General features: G+C 45.3%; 1 protein-coding gene across 13 annotated transcripts in view; it reads right to left on the minus strand.

The window, feature by feature from the left end:
- Window positions 1–430: 430 nt before the first annotated feature.
- Window positions 431–16153, minus strand: part of FGFR2 (fibroblast growth factor receptor 2) — a 121106-nt gene continuing 105383 nt past the window's right edge. For 12 of the 13 annotated variants that reach the window (XM_054660544.2, XM_054660541.2, XM_016919500.4 and 9 more), the window contains 5 exons: window positions 10066–10188; window positions 9429–9499; window positions 7472–7609; window positions 5784–5889; window positions 431–2120 (listed from right to left, as the gene is read on the minus strand). In XM_054660544.2, the coding sequence (XP_054516519.1) occupies window positions 1956–2120; window positions 5784–5889; window positions 7472–7609; window positions 9429–9499; window positions 10066–10188 (603 nt within the window). In that variant the 3' untranslated portion in view covers window positions 431–1955. Of the gene's footprint in view, window positions 2213–5783; window positions 5890–7471; window positions 7610–9428; window positions 9500–10065; window positions 10189–16153 lie in introns of all 13 variants that reach the window. The other variant, XM_054660540.2, reaches the window with a different exon arrangement.

Consider the following 16153-nt stretch of genomic DNA (forward strand, 5'->3'; position numbering starts at 1 on the left):
AAGCAAATCCTTCTCTCCATACATCATGAAGAAAACAGCCTAAAAGGTTTTTAAGTCCCCAGGATTCAGATGTTCTGAACGTCTTCCCTACTCAATACCTGTCATCCTTAGGTCACCTTCCAGTTTGCAAAGCTCTCTACCATGTGGCTCTTTGTTTGCTCCTCTGGGGAACTGGTAGGGCTCAGAAAGGAACGATGATTCCATTGAGGTGCCAGTAAGCAACCGAGCCAGGGCTCCAACCAACTGATTCAGATTTTCCACTGGATCAACCTCAACCTGTCACAGGTACTGCTGGTCTCAGTCAACCCCTCTGGCAAGTCACCCCCGTGTGTAGCACATAAGACCCTTGGCAGCCCTGCCCTTCCTGCATTCACAACAGCACGCAGTCAGCACCTCCAAGCACAGGAAACCATTTGGTAAGACACGAGTATTAAAAAAATAAGTTGCGTGACATTTATTTTGTCTTGTTAACATTAATATCTGTAGAAACATTTTTATTGTCAGTATAAAAATTAACAGGTTTTATTAAATACTTTCTCCAATTTTGTAACACATAAGATCAGTGTAATCTGCATTCATCTTGCACGGCTATTGCAAAGTGAGTGGGTGTTTCCAAAGCAAAACACAATACTTTAGTACAGAAGGAACAACGGCGATATTTTGTCTGATGTAGGTATGAGGCTGGATCTTTTGGTGAGGTCCTGCCAGAATTAGATGAAAGCAATCCCTTAAAAAGACGGACGTATCCCCAAAACTATCAGCAGAACAACTCTGTGTTTCAATTTTCTATGATGGGACTTGAAGATCCTAACAGGCGTCTCCAACGCCAAAGAGTCTGGAAGCCATTATCAAAATTCACTGAAGAGAATACAGGCTAATCTGATTAATGTGCAACTCAGAAGCAGAAGGCCAGCTGCCAGAGAGAAGCACATTCTGCTTTTATTTCAACTAAGGTCTGTCCTCAAGGAATGGATTAAGGCATCTTTTAAGAGGACGCTGGTACCATTTGTCTTGGGAAGTCCAGTTAGATGTTGCGTTGACGTAATGACAGGGTTGCACACCAAAATGAAACACCTTCCTATGAATGAGTTCTTTTAATATGGGGCATTTAGGAGGTCTAAGAACAATCGTCTGACAGCAGCATTTAAACACAAATAAATCAAAACTTCATTTTCCCCAAATTAGTCATATATTGTAAATATTCTCTTTTCAAAGAATCTGATAACTAGTTAAGTCCAAGCAATAGATTAACTAGTCTGCTGTGCTGCCTGCATAGAAATGCCACTTAAATTACAAAAAAAACTATAAATGATTAATTGTTTTGTATATTACCAATTCATTAATAAATTAACGTTATACCATTTTCCCTGAAAGCAAAAGTATTTTTCCACCTCTGCTCGGTGAAAATTAAGAAATTATGTGTAAGAACAGCATTTAGCAAATAGCTATTAAAAAAAGAGAGACCAATTTTCTAGGTGCATTGGGACATCCATTTAAAATCAATACAAAAAATAATTCCTTGTAAATATATAATATATATTTATACATAATTTGAATATATTTACATACATCCAGCACCTATATACTGCATTTGTGCTCTGTAAGTGTGTGCTGACATAAATCTTCTCCAATTATTACAAAATTAACAAGGAAGGCAGAACGCATGTCCACCTTGAGTCCTACTGGTCCACAGCCAGTACGCGCGGCAGGTGAGACGGGTTACATGGTGGCTTATGGCAGTCCACTGCTCCAGAAACCTTCTTCTCCTCCTGGTGAAGATTACAAGTTTTCAACTGTATAAATCTTTACACGTATGCTGATTACTTTTCCAATTATTTACTCCTCTGATCCATATATACAAGTGGAGACAACAAGCTCTGGGAGGCATGGTCTCCCTGCTCAGTGTAGCTAGGTTCCCAGTGCTGTCCTGTTTGGGGACAGGCAGACACAGTCATTCATGTTTTAACACTGCCGTTTATGTGTGGATACTGAGGAAGGCATGGTTCGTAAGGCATGGGGTCTGGAGAAAAAACAGAATCATCTCCTGAAGAACAAGAACTTCTTGTGTCAGGGTAACTAGGTGAATACTGTTCAAGAGGTTGGCTGAGGTCCAAGTATTCCTGAAAGAAGGGAAGAGAGACGTTTTATTTCATCTTGGGTCAGGATAACAAGGTGAATACGGTTCGAGAGGCTGACTGAGGTCCAAGTATTCCTGAAAGAAGGGAAGAGAAGAGTTTTATTTCAAACACAAACTCTTGAGATGTGGGTATTGGATGCGGGACAGGACAGGAGACCCCTAGAAGGTGAACAGAGACCCAGCCCACCTGACTTCCACGAAGACCTCCCTGAGACCACGTCTGATGTACCCCAGGCTGTCCTTAGCTTTTCTCTTGGAATCCATCATAAATCAACTATTGGCAGGTAGAGAACAATAAAACCTAGTTGAGCTATAGGTGCTGGGCAGGCAACTCGGCTTCACACGGATCTAAATAACCCGCTGAGTCCACACCACCTCCTCACTAGAGCCCTTGCTTCAAATGCGAGCCCCAGCAAAATGAAAACCGGTTAACATGTTGTGGGTCCCCAGACCCCCTTTAAGTAGTTGAGACTATGAATATTTATTTTCTGAATTACATTTTACTATTGTAGTTTCGGGGATAATTGAAGGGGAATACTTCTTCATTCAGCGGGTAATTTAACAGATGTAACTGATTACTCTCAGAAGCTCTCCGAGTTGAAAATGTAAACAGGTTCAAAAAAGGCTTAGACATACTCATGTATGTTAAATCCATAATGCACAGTTAAAGGAAACTTCAGGAAAATATAGGTTAAGTTTCAAAGTTTTGAAGGTTCGAGATTCAGAAAGTGTCCTCTGCTCCCCAAGGCATCCAGTGCTGGTGCTGCAAAAAGCCCTCTGGATCACCCCAGGGTGACACTTCCTCCGACTTGGGTGCCCACAGACGACTTTGTATGGCCTGAGGGCTAAAGATGGTCTTTAACATTGGTAAGCGGTTGAAAAAAAAAATCAAAAGAAGAAGAATATCTTATAGGATTAAAATGAATAAAATTTATATACAATTATATAAAATTCCAATTTCAGGATCCATAAAATTTTACTAGAAGACAGACTAGAACACATCTATTTATATATTGTCTGTGGCTACTTTGAGGCTACAGTGGCGAAGTTGCAACAGAGACCACAGGGCCGGCGAAGCTGAAAATATTTACTCCCTGGCCCTTTACAGAAAGCAGTTGCCGACCCCTGTTCTGAAGCTATGAAAAGCTTTCTAAATTGGGAACTTGTGGGTCTCTCTGCCTCCACTGGGCTGGCACAGTGGGGCAGTTCTGCTCACACATCCAGAAGCCAACAACTATTCTATGACATGTGGTTTTGCTGAGAGGGGGCAAAAAGTGCAGACCACAGCACAAACAGCCTCAGTGTTATCAGAAAAGAGCCCATGGAATGTCGGCAACTAGACATTTTTAAAGACACACACACACACACACACACACACACACACACAAAACCCTCTAATTCATCACCAGGGTTGGCAAGAGAAAGAGTCCCCATCCCAGAAGGGGAATGTGTCAGTTCCAACAACATCAGCATTAACCACACAACTGGAAACAAACACGCCCACCACATCAAAAGAGAACTTTTTGCTTACAATGATAAAAACGAAATTTTGTCCTAAATGGAACCGTTTTTCTTGAGCATATGGTAATGATTTTCAGAAGGAAAGAAACTTCGATTTTTATATCCACCAGACAATATGGCATTCTGCTTTTTTATTTTAGGGTACTAGATACAAATTTCAGTATCAACGGACCCACTCTACATGTAAATATATAAATAAATCACTCTGAGCATAGACATGAGATCATTAAAATAGAACTTTAGTGCTTTTCCCAGTTTCTTTCTTTTTTTTTTTTTTTTTTTGAGACAGAGTCTCGCTCTGTCGCCAAGGCTGGAATGCAATGGCATGATCTCGGCTCACTGCAACCTCCGCCTCCCCGGTTCAAGCGACTCTCCTGCCTCAGCCTCCCGGAGTAGCTGGGATTACAGGCGCACACCAACACGCCCGGCTAATTTTTTGTATCTTTAGTAGAGACAGGGTTTCACCATGTTGGCCAGGCTGGTCTGGAACTCCTGACCTCATGATCCGCCTGCCTCGGCCTCCCAAAGTGCTGGGATTACAGGCATGAGCCACTGCGCCTGGCCAACTTTTCCCAGTTTCTAAATGAAGCCATAAACTTTCAGATCTGATAGGAAAAAAACAGGGATATCAGTAGATTCCAAGTCTACAGTTAAAGGAACTTATACTAGAAACAACAATTTTGGCAGAAGAAGAAAGTTGGTTTCTTTCCCCCCTTGAACCGTTCCTTTCCTTTCAACTTCTGAAGGTCAGCTGTATTCATTTAAGTGCAATCTCTTCCTTTATCCAGCACAGGCCACAGTCAGACACATAAGATAAAGCTGCTGAGCTAAGACTTCATATCACTACATTTGATTATTACTTTTTAAAAAATCACTCTAAAACTATTTTCTAAATCAGAAATTAAGTGTATTATTTTCCTTCTAAAATACTTGGGGGACCTTAACTTTTTTCTTGTTGAGACAATTGCATGGTTTGGAGTTAGTTTCCTGTGTAAAAGAACACTATTGTGCATCCTCATTAAATATCTCAAAATACATTCATTAACAATTTCTCTATCTTAAGATTTGACTAGACTTGATGGGTTTATCATCTTTCCTGCTCAGAGCATATGCTTTCCATAATTATAAAAGGCACTCTATCTGCATATTGAAGGAGCCACTGACATGGCTAAATTTGCACAGTGAGTGACAGACGAGTGTTTATTTTGTTGGTAAGGATCATAAATTATTATTATTTTCTTTTTGAGATGAAGTCTTGCTCTGTCTCCCAGACTGGAGTGCAGTGGCGCAATCTCAGTCACTGCAAACTTCATCTCCTGGGTTCAAGCGATTCCCCTACCTCGCCTCCTAAGTAGCTGGGATTACAGGCACATACCACCACATCCAACTAATTTTTGTATTTTTAGTAGAGACAGGGTTTCGCCATGTTGGCCAGGCTGCTCTCGAACTCCTGGCCTCAGGTGATCTGCCCTCCTCGGCTTCCCAAAATGCTGGGATTACAGGCGAGAGCATAAATATTTTAGGGAAAATAAATATTTTAACAAAAGGTACATGTTTTTATGTAAAAATCATGTAAGTTGCTCATTGTAGAAAACAGTGTATGTTTATATACACCTAGAAAGAGGCTGCAAGGCATATAGCATTACCAACAGGATCACATAGGACAGTATTGTGGTAACAGAAGCTGGTGTTACAAAACTTCATTGTATTCCATCAAGCAAATGATGACGAACGTTATCAGTTTACCCACTAATGACCAAAGCACAGAATCAAACTTGCACAGGAATCCAAGCTTTTTCCCATGCACACCAAAATGCAAGTGAATACTGCTTCCCCTTTCCCACTCTCCCACACACCCCGGACTGCTCCACCAGCAGCTACGCTGAAGGCAGCCTCGGGGATGTCCCTCTGTCTTTGGTTTCATGAGTCAGAACTCACAAAATGAAGTTCTGAGAAAAATCATGATTTGAGAGGAACCCATAGTTGAACTATCTGACCCTATGGAAAAAGAATAAACAAGACCACAGACTCCAACCAACAGCCAACAGGGGAGTGTGTGTGTAAAACACTACGCATGTCTCACAAGACAACCAAGGACAAGGGGCTTCTAGAAGGAAGTTCTTACCTCATTGGTTGTGAGAGTGAGAATTCGATCCAAGTCTTCTACCAACTGCTTGAACGTTGGTCTCTGGGAGGGCACTGCATGCCAACAGTCCCTCATCATCATGTACCTGGGAAAAATGGATTTTCTTGAATTAATTTCATATGCACTGGGTATGTGGTTATAGTCAGTTTTAATAGGCAATATGGGGACGTGGTGTAAATTAGGAAAATGCATCAGAACCTTCCAAGCAACTAGATTAGGAGGTCATGAATCACTTTCCCAAAAGCTTCCCTGCCAGTTCCTCCGAAAGGCACTTTGACTTACAAAAACATGTTAGAAAGGCATCGGAGCCATCAAGAAAGACACAGCTATGTGTTTTCCCTGGTAACCCTGGGCCACAGTGACATCTCACAATGGCATCACACCCTAAAGATGCTTTGGAGGCTGAAGGAAAATGCGTATTTCCATAGGCTGGTCTCCAGTCTTCCCTCCCCTGACACCCTGCCCTGCACCAAAGCAGCTCTACTATTTATCTGCCCAGTGCTTTGGGTCTTAATGATTCTAGTTGACACAGCTTCCTGAGTTAAAAAAAATCAAATAAAATTTGAAAACTACAACTTCAAGTTTTTGATGAATTAATCTGCCACCACTGGGCTGCACACTAACTTCCTGATTAACTCTTAGATAGGCTTAGCTTCCCAGGTCTTATCTTGATTTTGGGTTTCGACAGATCCTCTACGTTACCAAAAAAAAAAAAAAATAGGAATGACAAAGAGCACAATAAATGCCTTTATATAATATGCTATAAAATGTGGCCATTCATCAGACATCCACGGTACACCGAAAAGCACTCACGGGATTACTGATATAAAATCCCCATGAAATGATACACAATAGACCGCAGTTTCTGGGACAATCACTCTTCTTAGTTAATCCTGGAGGGGTTGAGGCAGGAGGCAGAGAGACTCCTTTCAAAGCACTGATTCTATTGCACCAGGCACACGTCACAAACACAACATAACTCCACTTAAAGTGTGAGGCAGGTTTTGCTAGAAACCAGCTCATGGTTTTACAGGCAGATCTGGTACTCTAAGGAGGGCGCCTGGACACATGTTTAATTCTCTGCACTAAAACACAAGTGAGACCTAGGTAACCAAACACGAGTTCCTTCGCTCTGAGGAAATGTGGTTGGCGTCAATCTGTAATGGCAATTTTCAATGGTTCGAGAAGTTCCGGAAACACCGATTCTCCACTGGCCACGATGGGGCCAGGCGGGGGCCAGGCACAACCACCAGGGAAAGGCTGTGTTGGTTCCTTAATCCTACACCCTGCAGGGCGGCCCCGCGGCTTTCTAGCTTGTTTCCTGACCCGTGGGTCTTCCTGTCACTCCACGGGAGACCGCAGAAGGTGCAGCACAGTGGCCCAGGAAGACCACTCCTGCTGGCTCTGCAAAGTCAGGAGCCCTTAGCCAGGCAGCCAGACACCCTCTGATCCAAAGCCCTCTCCATACTCAGAATAATGTTCTTTCTCTCAGACAAGTAATGGTTGTCGGTGTCGCTATGTATCCCAGCTCTGGATTGAGCCCAGAGAGCTTCAGCCATTCTTCTTAGAGCATGTTTAGGAAACCAGGGGCCTTCAAAAATGAGATACATCAGGAGAGGTATTACTGGTGTGGCAAGTCCACTGGCAGGAAAGACAACAGCCCTTACAGTTCGTTGGTGCAGTTGGCTGGCTTATCCATTCTGTGTCCTTCCTTCAGCAGCTTAAAAAGTTCCTCCACGGGAATCCCTGGGTAAGGCGAGCCCCCTAAAGTGAAGATCTCCCACATTAACACCCCGAAGGACCAGCTGCAACAAAAGGAGAAAGCACGGCATTACTAACCCATCCACGTTGCCAAAACCTAAACACGCCCAGCTGAGACATAAACACCTCCTCACTTCTGAAGTTCAAAGACAAATGGGCCCTCCTGCAGCTCATCCTATGTGCTCTTTCCTGCCCTGCAAGAGCATCCCCGAATGATGATGACACGGGGATGTGCTGATGGAATTTTCCATCAATAGACAAAAAGGCAAACTGCCATCACTCTGGAATAGAGCTGCTTGTCTTAAATGTGTTAGCAATGCAAGGATCTCAGTTTCTCAGTTTCAAAGCCTTTACGCTCCTTTCCAACTCCTTATGTGCCTGACCCAAGGGTTGTGATCTACCAGGATGGGCAGTTGACAGAATAAGGCCAGCAAGCCAACTCCGCAGGATCACAGCTGCCCTGTGTGGCTGGCGGAACATCTGCTGCACAGAGGCTCTGGAACTTACTAAGATCGCAAAGGCAATCAGCACAGGGCTGGGGTTAGGATGAGGAATCACATGCCCCAGATGAGTTGCACACAACAAAACTGAACACATCTCACAGGCCACAATTTATTTACACTTGACTCTTCAGAGATTTGGACTTCCTGTGCCAAGTTCAGGAGGCTCAATCTCTGGGATGAGCAAGCTGAGAGAGCCAGGTTTAGCTATGTCATGGTCATTCTGGAAACTCAACCTTCTGTACTCGATGGTGGTGTTTCACTCCGCAGTTTTCTACAGAGCAAAAGCAGCAGCACAGGACAGGCAGAACAGCCTCTGTGCCTCAGTTGCTCACAGCAAAAATGGGATCGTCATGTCTTTTTTTTAGGATTGTTGAGAGGACCAACTATGGTAGCACAGAATTAATGCCTACCCAGAACTCCTCCTGCTCATACAAATAAAAAATAGTTCAAGTGATTTTTTTTTTCCCCAGACAGAGTCTCGCTCTGTTGCCAGGCTGGAGTGCAGTGGCACAATCTCAGCTCACTGCAACCTCTGACTCCCAGGTTCAAGCGATTCTCCTGCCTCAGCCTCCCAAGTAGTGGAGATTACAGACACGCATCACTACACCCAGCTAATTTTTGTAGTTTTAGTAGAGACGGGGTTTCACCATGTTGGCCAGGATGGCCTTGATCTCCTGACCTCGTGATCCACCCGCCTTGGCCTCCCAAAGTGCTGGGATTGATTACAGGTATGAGTCACTGCACACAGCCTTCAACTGAATTTTCAAATCTAAAATATCAGTTGGAGCCTGACCCCACTGGTTTTGTCAGTATATCATAATAGAAATATTCTACTGTGTTTCTAGAATGCTATCAAGGATGCCAAAGCAAGATCAGACCTTTTCGTTGAGGGATAAACATAGAGAGTAGACCCTGTGGAGGTCCCCAGCCTGGACCACATCTCACTCAGCTCCTCTCTTTAAGGACAAATCTGGGTTAGAGGGAAATATGACAAACTACTCGTCAGTGGGAAAAGCTCCAGGATTACTCCTTTAATGGAGTGAAGAACATGCCAAGAGCTTGGCGAATTAGATAACCGCTTTGTAGTCGCACATCCATGAATGTGTTCAAGGGAAGGACTTCCGCTCTGGCAGGGGGAGGTCAGCAGTTCCACCTCCTGTGCTCTTTGAAGCCAGGCAGATTAGTAACAGAGCATTGGTTATCAGCCTACCATAAAATCCGTCCTTTCTAAGGCCAGATCCTGCACCTTCTACGAATGTGTGAAATGCAGCAGCCACTAAAGAAGGAAGAAAGGTGAAGTACGTACAGTATTTTTGCAGCTCAAGCCCAGGAAAAAGCCAGAGAAAAGAGAGTTACTCACACATCACTCTGATGAGTGTATACTCTATCAAACAGGGCTTCTGGAGCCATCCACTTGACTGGAAGCCGCCCCTGCAAATGTAGAGGAAAATGCAAAAACTAAATATATTTAAAAGAATTTATCTTAGCAGGCTCAATAGGGCTATGCCCTGTTTAAGAGCTGATATTCTCGGTTTTTACTAGTCAGTCAATAGAGCAGAAATCAGTCCCAATGAGGACCATGAACAATGTGTGAGATGCACAGGTCTGGGCCGTTAATAAAATGCCATCTCCTTGGATTCTATCCTTTATCTCCCTAGCACACAGATGCTCCTTGACCAGTTATTAGGCAAAAATTAAACCAGTAACTTCCAAGCTGTAGTTTTTGCTATGAAAGTTCTTGATGAGAACCGTAAGAAAATCCTAGCGGTTGCTGATTATTCTGTATATAAGTGTTTCACATTTACTAAAATTGACATAATAGAGGCTAAATTTGCATATTGAGAGTTTGTGAATAGTAAGGCAAAAGAACGGGAATCGGGGCAGGGGAATGGGTCCCCATCCATCCCACCCAGCTCTCAACATTGACGGCCTTTCTTCCTGGAACATTCTGAGCCCCACCCCCGCCCCTGCCCACTGTGTTACTGCCATCGACTTACATTGGTGGTCTTTTTGTAATAGTCTATATTGTTGATATCTCTGGCGAGTCCAAAGTCTGCTATTTTCATCACATTGTTTTCTGTTACCAAAACATTTCTGGCTGCTAAATCTCGATGAATACACTGAAATCAAGAAAGAAGCAAGAGAAATAACTAATTTCAAAACACCGCCAGAACAAAAAGGATATATGTTCATTTCTTAAAATGCAGATAGAAAATATAGCTGATGTTAAAAACCAGTTGCGGTATACTATAAGAAATACAGTGTGGCCGGGTGCGGTGGCTCATGCCTGTAATACCAGCACTTTGGGAGGTCAAGGTGGGCGGATCACTTGAGGTCAGTAGTTCGAGACCAGCCTGGCCAATACGGCAAAATCCCATCTCTGCTGAAACTACAAAAATTAGCCGAGCGTGGTGGTGTGCACCTGTAGTCCCAGCTACTCAGGAGGCTGAGGCACAAGAATCACTTGAACCTGGGAGACAGAGGTTGCAGTGAGCTGAGATCATGCCATTGCACTCCAGCCTGGGTGACAGAGTGAGACTCTGTCTCAAAAAAAAAAAAAAGAAAGAAAAGAAAAGAAAACGCAGTGTGGCTCTAAGATTAAGAAGACAGGTCAACTGGGATCATCAGAGAGCCTGGAACACGACATGTATTTGTTTTGGAATTATAAATAAATAGAATGATCATTTTGAAGAGCGAAGGTAGACGAAATAACCATATTCTCTTCTATCTCCAGTTGTCCAGCCACACCGGTGTCTTTCTTTCAGCTGCTTATAGATCTGTATCTGATCATCCTAAAATCTTTTCTCTCAACACTTGCTCTCCTGCCCTTTAAACCTGAATTTTCAGAAGCGTTGGTTAAAATCTAACATTGTGTCTTCTTCATTCCTGGTCACTTCTCAAACATTCTAATCTGTGTTCCACTCTTGCCTCTCCTGAAGCTTATGAAGAACCTCTGAATTGTCAGACGCAAATGACGTCCTCCAACTCCTCAGTTGTTCCTCCTCTGTGGCTTCAGATGCTATTGATTTCTTGCTTGTTTTTTAAAATGGTCCCTCTGTTTAGGTTTTTTTGTTTTTGTTTTTTTTGTTTTAACATGGAGTCTTGTCCTTGTCGCCCGGGCTGGAGTGCAATGGTGCGATCTCGGCTCACTGCAACCTCCGCCTCCTGGGTTCAAGCGATTCTCCTGCCTCAGCCTCCTGAGTAGCTGAGATTACAGGTGCCTGCCACCACTCCCGGCTAATATTTTGTATTTTTAGTAGAGATGGGGTTTCACCATGTCGGTCAGGCTGGTCTCGAACTCCTGACCTCAGGTGAGCCACCCGCGTCGGCCTCCCAAAGTGCTAAGATTACAGGTGTGAGCCACCACACCCAGCCCCTCTGTTTAGTTTTATCCCGTCCCCTTCCCTCAGCTGCCTCTCTGTCTCTCCCTGCCTCTTAGAATCTCTGGCTGACTCTTCTCTTTTTCTGTCCCTTCAAATAGAGGAATTGTTCCATTAAGTTTATGTATTTCCATATATCCTCCAGGCATTAATTCTAAACACATACAAAATATGCGCAAGTTTGTATCTCCATCATGACCTCCCTCCTGAGACCCATGTTCTCATTTTCAACTGTCTGTGGGACACTTCCCCACTGACATTCCCTCGACGTCTCAAATTCAAGGTTTCAACTCCTCCAATGCTTTGTCTCTCTTAATCGGAGAGCTATACACCGGTATTCTTTACATATTCCTCCCAAGTCCTGTTGATTTCAACTCCAAAATGCCTTCCCATGTGTCCACACCATGCCTTTCCCACTGCTAATCCCTTAGTCCAGGCCATCTTCACTGTCTGCCCCCTCCCCCTGAGACTTCCACACTGCCCGTCTAGTGGGTCTCTACGCTTCCAAACTTAGCCCTGTTGTACCTCCTCCATGTCCCATGACTAAGGTTCCTGAAATGACTAGTCATGTCCTTTCTTGGTCTCTACCATGGCCAATGCCCGTCTATCCACGTTCTCAGTCCAGTTTCTCCTAACACCTGGCCTCAGCCTGAATGTGCCACATACACTGATTCTAAACACTGAAATATTAAATACTTGCTGCAGAACAGCTAATTTATTGTCTTGACACTAACTCTTGGGTCTCAGAAAGATCTATTACGACTTTTCCTTCTTTTTTTTTTTTTTTTTTTTTGAGACAGAGTTTCACTCTTGTTTCCCAGGCTAGAGTGCAGTGGCACGATCTTGGCTCAATGTAACCTCTGCCTCCCAGGTTCAAGTGATTCTCCTGCCCTCAGCCTCCCAAGTAGCTGGGATTGCAGGTGCCCACCACCACATCAGGCTAATTTTGTATTTTTGGTAGAGATAGGGTTTCACCATGTTGGTCAGGCTGGTCTCAAACTCCTGACCTCAAGTGATCCACCCACCTCGGCCTCCCAAAGTATTGGGATTATAGGCGTGAGCCACCACGCCCGGCCTATGATTTTTCCTTTCTACAAATGATACGCTATTGTGAGCTGCTGCATTTTTGTTACACTTTCATATAGCAAGATTTCCACAAGATACAAGGTAATTAGGGTCTCCAATCATCACCTTCTATTTTGGGAAGAGATAAGACACAAAGAAGCAAATATCACCACCGAAGCCTTTTACACTGGTTACTGGCAAAGGTTAACTATCATACGAAGCAGAAAGTCTTATCAGTCCATTCAACAAGGCTGAAATGGGGGCGATCTTAGGCACTCCACGAAATGGACAATTAAAAAAGGGGCAAGCTACGTGATCCCTGAAATATAAATAAGGAATTATTTGATTCCACCCCGACCCCTAGCTATTCCTTGTGTTCACACACTTCTGGGCCTCCCGGGTAGCCTAAGCCCAGAAGCGGGAAAGCAAGAAAGCCACGCAAGCTTGCAATCCCTGGCCAGGTTGGAAGCAGGAAACGTGAGAGCTCACAGAAGCTGCCTGGAGATTCGTCTGGGGCTGCAGCCCTGTTCCCAGTTTTGGAAGCCTCTTCAAATTGAACTTCCAAGCCCCGGGCCAAACTCTCCCGGTGGTGTGCTCCTGCCGACACGCGCTCTGTGTGTCTGGCAAGCTGTGTGGTCAGAAGAATGTGCTTCCCACGCACTGGGCTCCAACTATGCATTAGGGCTCAGCTTGCACAGAGACACTGCTGACGGCTCCCTCCACCATCTTCTCAGCGAAAGCCAGAGTCTAGCGTGGCCATCCCTCATCCCAGGGGCTAGGAAACATCAAACCCCAGCCTCTGGGTTGAATAAGAGGAGACTTGGAACCCACACCCGAGAAAAAGAAAGTAATCAAAGGCAAGCCAAATTCCCGTCATCCACAGGAATGTGAGCTGTTCTCCAGCACAGAGAGCTGACCATTTTATACAATTAGGGCCCTGGGACAGTTTGGTGTTCCATAGGTGAAGGTCAGTGGGTCACTAAGGGAAGGAAGACCAACATCCCTATGATGTAGACAGTATGCCCTGTGCCCAGTATGGCTGATGACATCGAATTCCTGCGGCAACCTATGACATGGATAGTGTTATACCCATTTTACAGGTGGGGAAGCTGGGGCTTCACTAAAAAAACTGCTCAGGCTGAGCGTGGTGGCTCACACCTGTTATCCCAGCACTTTGGGAGGCCGAGGCAGGCGGATCCCGAGGTCAGGAGATGGAGACCACCCTGGCTAACACAGCGAAACCCCATCTCTACTAAAAACACAAAAAATTAGCCGGGCGTGGTGGCAAGCACCTGTAGTCCCAGCTACTTGGGAGGCTGAGGCAGGAGAATCGCTAGAACCTGGGAGGCAGAGGCTGCAGTGAGCCGAGATAGCGCCACTGAACTCCAGCCTCGGCGAAAGAGCTAGACTCTGTCTCAACCAAAAAAAAAAAAATCTGCTCAGGGCCAGGCGCAGTGGCTCATGCCTGTAATCCCAGCACTTTGGGAGGCTGAGGTGGGCAGATCACTTGAGGTCAGGAGTTCAAGACCAGCCTGGCCAACATGGTACGGTAAAACCCCGTCTCTACCAAAAAATAGCCAGGTATGGTGGTACATGCCTGTAGTCCCAGCAACTCAGGAGGCTGAGGTGGGAGAATCACTTGAACCCAGGAGGCCAAGGCTGCAGTGAGCCAAGATCACGCCACTGCACTCCAGCCAGGTGACAGAGAGAGACCCTGTCTCAAAAACAAAAACGAAAAACAAACTGCTCAGGTTTAACACTTTGAGGGTTAACTGGGTTTGGGATTTGGTTAAAAAAGTAAAATTCGTGTGATTTGAGCTAAAAATAGTAAGGATTTTATAAATTGTGTAAGGCTCAAATACCCTATTACCTAATTGCATTGCTATATACACCATGGTGTTTTTTCACTTCTCTGTCTCCAGTCCCCAACCCCGACCCCAACACTCACACACTCACGCACACACGCACATGTACACACACCACTGGAAGCTGCTGGAGGCCAGGCACTGTGTGTTCATCTCAATCGGCCCAGCGCTGAGCACAGATGAACCCAGTACATCAGTAACGATGTAATCAACAGTTCTCTTTTGCCCCTTCCTTCAGGCAAGCAGGTCTCTCACAAGCCCAAGGCTCCCCATTGTGAGGGGATGGGTGTGGGAAAGCCAGGGCCGGACCCTTTGCCTGGTTCTTCATTCTCCACTTTCAAGAATAAGCCCTCCATTTTTGGAAGCAGAGCCCTCGCAAGGGGACCATGCTTAACATCTTCATCTACCTCCATTTTCAAACCTATTCTGGGTCCTTAACTGCAGGTGGCCTCCAGTAAGTGGCTTTGGAACCATGCCATGTCTTAAAGGCCCATACAATATCCCTTTTACCTTGGGCTGTTATTCAATGTAGAGACAATGAGGCCACACTGGGGCACTAAACAACCCCTCACCCGCCCCCCACGTGGAATCTCATTGGTCCTGCCTCAGTTTAGAGAGAGTTAGGGGCCTCCTGAGAGCAGGAGACAGCTGAGTGGGGGACCAGGAGACCTAGGTCTGGGACCTGCCACTCCAGTCTTCAGACCTACAAGTCCGCTTCTCAGAAGTGAGGACATCTGAGTCCTCCTGACACATCTGGTCTCAAACCATTCCTGCTGCTTCCTCATCGTCCTCCCCCATACAATGGGGATCCAAATCCCACCTATTTCCGGGTTGTTCTGAGGGCTACGTAAGATGCTTTATGTCAAATGCTCTGCCACGGTGCCTGGAAGACGGTTAGCTTCTCCCGGAGGGGTCAGTAATTAATAATAACGATAGTTACTATTATCACAACACTTTAATATGTGTACTTCCGTTCTTCCACGATTAAATGGATGCATTTGCCCTGCTTAGCAAAGTTCGTCTCTTAGTTTTCTCTCCGCCAGCTCCAAAACAGGAAGGAGCTCTGGGTCCTCAGGGCCAGGGTGGGCAGGGGTACCACCACTGCCTCTAGGACCAGGACTCAACACCCGTGCTTCTCACCAGTCTGAACGCCGAGGCTCTACTACCTGCCCCCTCCTTCCTGAAGCTTCCATGTGGGGCCTCTGCGCTCCGTGTCCTGATTTTCCTACTGCTCAGGCTGTGCCTGCTCGGCCTCCGCTGCTGTTTCTGGTGCTTTCGGTCAATCTCTAGATTTGAGAATTTTCTCAGGACCTGACTTCAGGCTTCTGTTCTCCTCTTCCAAGCTTCTCCGCAGATAAGTTTGTCCACGCCCATGGCTTGAACTCACAGCTCCCTTTGCTGCCTCCCAGCTGTTAGCCCACCCTCAGAGCTGAGCTGCTGCCTGCAGCTTCTTCATTATCTCCCCTTGGATGACTCAGATACGCTCAAGACGAGCTCGGATTTTCCACCCAAATCTATGCCCCCTGCCCCGGCCCTGATTCCCAAGTCCTCCCAGACTTGGAAGCTGCACCACCATCCAGTTTTTCAAACTGGAAATCCAGAAGTCATCCTTGATCTCTCTTTCTCTCCCTCCTATCTAATCAATCCATTCACTATCCCAAGAGCAAAATATGTCCAACATCAGCCCACCAGCTTTTCTCAGTGTCTTTGGACCCAACAGACCCTAGCCCAAACCATCATCACCTTTGACAGGGGCTCAGCCTTCCCATTCACCA

The sequence above is a fragment of the Pan troglodytes genome, chromosome 8 (genome assembly GCF_028858775.2).
Source record: "Pan troglodytes isolate AG18354 chromosome 8, NHGRI_mPanTro3-v2.0_pri, whole genome shotgun sequence".
NCBI lineage: Eukaryota > Metazoa > Chordata > Mammalia > Primates > Hominidae > Pan > Pan troglodytes.